This window comes from Monopterus albus, unplaced genomic scaffold, assembly GCF_001952655.1.
Source record: "Monopterus albus unplaced genomic scaffold, M_albus_1.0 scaffold271.1, whole genome shotgun sequence".
Taxonomy (NCBI): domain Eukaryota; kingdom Metazoa; phylum Chordata; class Actinopteri; order Synbranchiformes; family Synbranchidae; genus Monopterus; species Monopterus albus.
Window position 1 is genome coordinate 434,961 of NW_018128151.1, and position 6,805 is coordinate 441,765.

Consider the following 6,805-nt stretch of genomic DNA (forward strand, 5'->3'; position numbering starts at 1 on the left):
TAACGAGTTCAAACAGGTGCAATTAATACAGGCAATGAGTGGAGGATAGGAGGGCTTCTTAAAGATAAACTAACAGGTCTGTGAGAGCCAGAATTCTTGCTGGTTGGTAGGTGATCAAATACTTATTTCATGCAATAAAATGGAAATAAATTATTTAAAAATTTAACAATGTGATTTTCTGGAATTGTTTTTTTGTAGATTCTGTCTCGTATAGTTGAGGTGTACCTACGATGAAAATTACAGAACTGTCCATTCTCTGTAAGTGGGAAAACTTGAACAATCGGCAGTGTATCAAATATGTATTTGCCCCACTGTATAAATTCAGCTCATATACAGAATATTCACACACATTTACAATGCATCCTCAAACACCTACAGTATAAAAGATAGTTCTGACAGAATTAATAGTGAAGATCAAACTGTAAGAAGTGTAAGAAGAAAATGTCTGAAATTCTCAAATGTACAGGGAGAAGGGCGGGTGTGTGGGGAAGGCGGGTAGAGGGAGAAAATATGAAAGTACAAGTTGTTGGCGGGTACAGGCCTACTTTTTCACCTCTTAAAATGTGTTCTGAAATCCCTTTTTATTTTAATTTCGCCACACCCATTCACTTTCTTTTTCCTTCTTCTTCTTCTACTGTTTTTCCTCAGTCTCCAGCCAAAGTGAGGCTTTTAACACCAGAAGAGGAAAAAACAACGAAGGGGTTGTGGAGAAAGGAGAAACAGAGGAGGAGGAGGGGTGAGGGGAGAATAGGCAACGAGGAGCGCAGGAGACATTTTCTGCTGATTAAGTAACTCTGCTCCAGCTTCCATTATTTGACAGACCTACAAATTAGAAAGCCTGCTCTGCTGAAATACAGAGGAAGAGAGCGAAACAGGAGGAAAAAACAAATCAGTAGCATATTTCGCCAAAATCCCTACACTCCCTTGAGCGCAAGTGGTTTGTCGCCCCTCCAATGAGGCTATTTCAATGCAAAGACAAACACCTAGCCTGGCCAGGTGTCCTTGTTCACTCTTCTGGGCCATGTAATCCTCTGCTTAAATCAATGTGAGCACAGGACAGAGAGCATTGGAACAGTTCCCAATCTCCCTTCCTCCTCTGTCTTGGCACAACGTCCAGCTCCCCACCGGAGAGGAGACACCTACGGGAGGCCTGGGGAAGTGTGTGTCCATGTGTGTGTGCAGCTTACACAACATTGCTCACTCTCACACACTAAAGCTCTCACTCTCTGGCATACACAGATTGGGCAGGAATCATTAGCAAAACCAGCAGAGGGAATTTCATACAAGCAATGTGCCGGGCAAAACTTCACTCACAGCGTACACCCCAGGGGTCTTCAATTAGACCTTAAATACCTCAGCATGTATCCAGGGGTCCTAATTACTTCAGACTGTTGAAAATAGAGCCGCTTGAGGCCGAGGGCTTACCAAGGATATGCCTGTTTAGAATAGATCCTGGCCCCGAGATCAGTTGGGTTTTCCTCTGTTGCTGGTCTACAGCATCAGAGGAAGCAGTGTCTGTGCATCAGAGCAGAGGCAGAGCTGGCTACTGCTGGTGCGCTGTGGATATATTTATAGCAGGAGAAAAAGAGACTACTGCGGGATTAATCCTTGAACCAGAGAGCAGAAAGAGAGACACGTTGTGGAGATGCAGCAGAAGAGGAGTCAAGGATCAAGAGAGGAAAAGTGAAAAATATGGCTAAAGATACTGTAGGTATAACCTCTTGGGCACAAAGCATCTGTGCAAAGGAGGACACGCCCACACACAGGGGGCACAAAGAAAGATAGATCACAGTAACATTACAATGCATTACAGAAGCACTGACCTTTTCCTAAATAGGTACACATGCACATTAAAGGGCAAACAAGTAGACAGAACGTTCAAACACCATCATAAATTACCCAGCAGTCATTTCAGCACTTTCAAATTCATATCACTTCTCAAAACGCAAGCTGTACTGTAAGACTGTGCCCAGATCTATGTCCGAGCACAGACCTGATTTGCCCCTACCTGAAAAAAAAATCAGTGATGTCAGATAAAACTTTATAGAGTTTCCAGGTGTCAAAATCCAATTAAGCATTTGGTGACCTGACACACTTTTATACATTTAAATCCAGACTGAGGTCAAACTTTATATAAAACTGTATATAAATGTATACCAAATGTCTGTGATGCAGTTCACAGTACATCCATGGGTGGCACAGTAGGCTACAACTTCAGGTCAGTGTTTATTATGCAACCTGGGACATGCTATGCCTTCCAGTGTGTGGACACACAGGTTGCAGATAACCAAACCAAACTTGAGGATAACCATTGATAGCAAGTAAAAATTGGAAATACATGAAAGAGGTTGTGACTGGTGATGGTGGTTGCCTCACAAGAACTTAGCAGAGACTGACTGAGTCATTTATGGCAGAGCCAATGTTCATTTTCCACATTATGAAGCTGATTTGGGTGGTTCTTCGAGAGCTGAATCAAATCATGGCCAACTTTTAAAATAACCAGTCGTTACTCATTTTTAACCAAGAAAGCCAAACATAACTTGTTTCTGGTTTCTCAGTTGAGAGATTTTGTTGGTTTTCTTTGTCCTGTGTGATAGTAAATTGAATGTTTTTGGAGTTTGGACTACAGCTGAGAGAAAACAAAGAATTCAAAGAACTCACTTTGGTCTTTAGAAAACTGTGATGGGCTTTCTTGACTCTTTCATGACATTTTATAAACCAAACTTATAATTTATGAATCTGGAAAATAACTGACAGCTGTAGCTGCTGAAACTGTGGCACGTCAGATTTATTCCATCAATCTTCAGGTTAAATACAAATTACAATAACTGTCATACACCTGCCAAACACTGTGCAACCTCATAATTATCTATTTGTATAAGCATAACATCACACTACTCTGAACATTTTCAGATAGTTGAACAATGGCAAAATGTTATTTCCCATCCTCCACCTCTGTTCTTTTTACTCAACCTCAGAAACTTCTGAATTATGCTAATGGAGGCAAACAACTGGACTACATCAATCCCCAGTCTCACTGTGTGCGTGGTAATACTACTAGCCTAAACTAGGAGCTACATTACTGTTACTTTATGACACCCAGTTCCATCGCGCCTTCCCCACTAGACGCCTTGTAACCATAAGCCTGAGAAGTGACAGGAAGTTAAACAAAAGAAAGAACATGAGTGGAGGGTCTGTAAAACAAAAATGTTTGAGAACCCCCTGACTTGGATAATAGTATCATGATTGCCTTTGCTCCCCAATGAGCCATGGGAAACTCATGTGCCCCTGCTACTTAAAAGGTCTATTTGTAAGACCTTTAAAGCTCTGACATTTACAGACATGGAGATCAGCTGTGATTCCTGGGAGACTGAAACTGAACAAAGACAAGAGGATCTAAAAGAACAGCAAGAATGAGCAGCATTGTTCCTGGGAGAAGAAGAGGAAGGAGCGAGGCAGAGATACCCCGGGTGACTTAACATCTCAATTAAAACTGAGATAAATGATGTATGATGTGAAGCAGCAGACAAAGCAGAAGAGGTGGATGTACAGAGGGAGGAGGAGGCATGGGAGGCAGACAGGGGAGGAAGGGAACACCATAATCCAAATGACATTCATACAGCACTTAAAAGAAAAAGGAAAAAACGACAGCGGTCTTAAACCTCCAGAGCAGAGTGGTGCCAGCCAAGGAAGCATTCCATCTAATAGGCTTGCTCCCATCCAGCTACCAAGACCTCACACACACATACACACAAGTATGTTCTCTACACCAACAGAAAAGAGTCTCCAGTGCCTCCTTTCTCTCCCTATCCTGTTTCCTTTCTCTCAAGAGAACTGAGTCAGTGCAGGCCTGTATAGTTATGAATCAATAATACACTTCAGTGGCAGGAATGATTCAACAAGTTTCTGTGACTTAAACAGACTCCAACTCTCCTTTGCTATTCACCTCGAGAAAAGGCTAATGCTCCACAACCAGCCCTCTAGGTGTGTATCAATGAAGTAACAATAACCTCTATTACAGCCCACACTGCAGACTAAGTTAATATGAGGCTGACAGATTTTCGTCACCTGCAGTTATAAATAATCAGACACCGACAGAACATGGATAGTTTGAGTGAGGGCAAAAACACATCCAGGGGACTGTGGGAACATCTCCAAGGGACCAATACACATTTCAGTCACACAAACACACCTCAGACCAGGTCTTTTTGTTCATATTGGATCATGAAGCATGTTCACTGGGCACACACAACAGTAAAGAGCTAGATGTATGAACACACACAGACAAGCAAGTCATACAGTATGATTCCAAGTCTTATGGACATCTAATAACCATCGAGCTCAACTGGATAAGCTGCACAGCCAAGCAGGTGTTTCTTACCTGCCACAGGTGGGCGCGGCGCGCATGTGCACATGAGCAGATTCCTATTTCATAAGTACTGTAAAAGGATATGGGTTGCAGACCATCTTGAGACACCAGCTCCGAGGCCGGGTGGTTTGTTTCAGGTAGAAGAAGACTACAGGGGCCAGGGTGGGGTAGGGCAGGCTCTCCCCACCGCTCGCAGACGCTTCCTCTCCGCCTGTAGAGATCCCGTCAGGCGCTGGGGACGCTGGCTCCACGACCACCTCGCTGCGCTCTGCGCCTCCTGTCCCGATCGCGGACAGGTCATTGAGCCGAATGAAAGTCCGCGGTACAGAGGAGCGACCCTCAGAGCCCCTGGGGTCGGGGACCCCGGAGAGATTTCCCCCATCCTCGGCCATCATTCGCCTCCTGCAGGAATATGCGATCATAAATTTATGATTAAATACAATATAGCTGACAACCATCAGCAGGCAGAAAAGAAGCATATTAGCATTAAGACTTAGGATATATGAACATTTAAAGAAATCTATCAATCTTACATAAAGTGAAACTCATCCAGCTTCAAAACATATGCTGACAATAAAGCCTAAATATCGGACGGCGCACACAGCAGTGGTGCTGGCGGGGTTATTTTAGGAAAATGTGTGCACACCTCATCAAAGAATTACTGAATGAAAATGACACAAAACAGATTTTTGATTTAACAAATCGACCAAGTGTACATTTGCTGCTCTAAGCTGGTAAATAAAAACGAGCTCCTAATGAGCCTCCAAAAATTCAAGAAGGGCTGGAATTCATTTTCATCAAAGACGAAGCCAAAATCTCTCACACCAACAACAATAGACTGCGACTGGTTTAATTAGTTTCCAAACTTCAGTAGCAATAATCATTTGCCAACAACATATTCGTGGTGAAAGGGCTTGTGGCAGTTATTCCTCTAAAACAGTGCAGGAGTATCTTTTCATTCGATTTATTACCTATAATGGACTCAGTAGATGTGCCCAAAGCGCGCTCAGTCATCGCATGATCAGTTTTTTTGTCGGCAATGAAGTCCGCACCACCCTGAAGAAAGAATCTGGTTGGTAAGATGGACAGACGAGGAGGGAATGGATAAAGAAGACAACGGGGTCTTATGGGTTTGGTGCGTCCCAGGTGCTGCGCTGCAGCTCGGTCCGTCTCACGGTGCGCCCGAGCCCCGGTCTCCGACGTCCAAAGAGCCTCTCCAGGGGCTTCAACGACACTTCATAACCATCCTCTCTCAGAAATAAAAGCAGTTTGTGTCTACTTATGCCGCGCTCAGCCTTTTTCAAAATATTAATATTGCACACAAACTTCTTTACGATTCTCCCCTCCTGCACAGAGCTGATGGACAAACCCCCAAAAGGAGAAATAACGAAAATTAATAATCTATTCGTTCCCCCACGTTTTCCTCCGCTAGTTTTCTTTCTTCAAATGAAGAATCCCTACTTTTCGCTGCATCCACAGGCGGTTTCTGCGCATATCCTTCATCAGTGTATTAAAAATCCACGGAGATGCTGCTGCACATCCTGTCACTGAACACAAACAGGCATCAGAGACACAACCTGGGATATTTTCTAAATATCACAAACACTTCGACTCTCCATTGTGCATATATTGACGACCCGGGGCTCCTGTTCTCACTCTTGACTCCCCCAGACTGTGTTCGGTCGGTTCCGTCCATCAGCAAAGCTCGCACAGCTGGATGGGGGATCCTAACTTCTCACTCCCCGCCCAACGAGCGCACACACCGCGCCAATGACAGCGCGACCTGACTTGGAGCTTCCTCCTCACTGGCTGAGCTAGCTGTCAGCCTAAGTTGTTAGAGTGGAGGGGAGGGGGTGAACAGCTGGAATCTTATTGTCAACTATCAGCCAATAAGAAGCAAGGAAGTTTGGCTTCTAGCAGCACCGCTGTGTGATTGGTGCAGAGTTTTGGTACGGCGGATGCTGGGGGTAAAAAGACGGCACATGGAGTGACTGTCTAATAATGAATATAAAAACAATGTTTATACCAGGCATGTGGCTTCAGTGCCAGAGGAAGAACCAGATAAACCTTTAGATCCTACAGCTGATCAATTTGTACCTAAAGCCCCCTTCAAAATGAATTTATTCATTCATTCATTCATTTTCTACCGCTTAGTCACTGCATGCAGGTCACAGGGGGGGCCGGAGCCAATCCCGGCCGGCAATCGGCCGAAGGAGGCAAGCACAGGGAGAACATGTAAACTCCAAAAAAAGAAATGAATTTATATGGAACTAAAAATTATATAACTGTCTATGAGATCACCTACAGCAAAACATATTTATATTATATACATGCCATTGTGAAAAAGGTTTGGTAAAGAACATTATGCTAGGGTTGACAGTGTACAGTTGGGCCCCCCAGAATTGCCCCAGGGACCCTTAGAGGGCCCTCAAGCCC

At 44.0% G+C, this 6,805-nt stretch overlaps 1 protein-coding gene across 8 annotated transcripts in view; it reads right to left on the minus strand.

The window, feature by feature from the left end:
* cacna1g (calcium channel, voltage-dependent, T type, alpha 1G subunit) overlaps nucleotides 1–6,055 on the minus strand; it is a 254,312-nt gene extending 248,257 nt beyond the window's left edge. For all 8 annotated transcript variants that reach the window (XM_020622042.1, XM_020622050.1, XM_020622048.1 and 5 more), the window contains exons 1-2: nucleotides 5,341–6,055; nucleotides 4,454–4,771 (exon numbers count right to left, since the gene is read on the minus strand). In XM_020622042.1, coding sequence (XP_020477698.1) covers nucleotides 4,454–4,764 — 311 coding nt within the window. In that variant the 5' untranslated portion in view covers nucleotides 4,765–4,771; nucleotides 5,341–6,055. The remainder of the gene's footprint in view (nucleotides 1–4,453; nucleotides 4,772–5,340) is intronic.
* Between the last annotated feature and the right edge of the window lie 750 nt (nucleotides 6,056–6,805).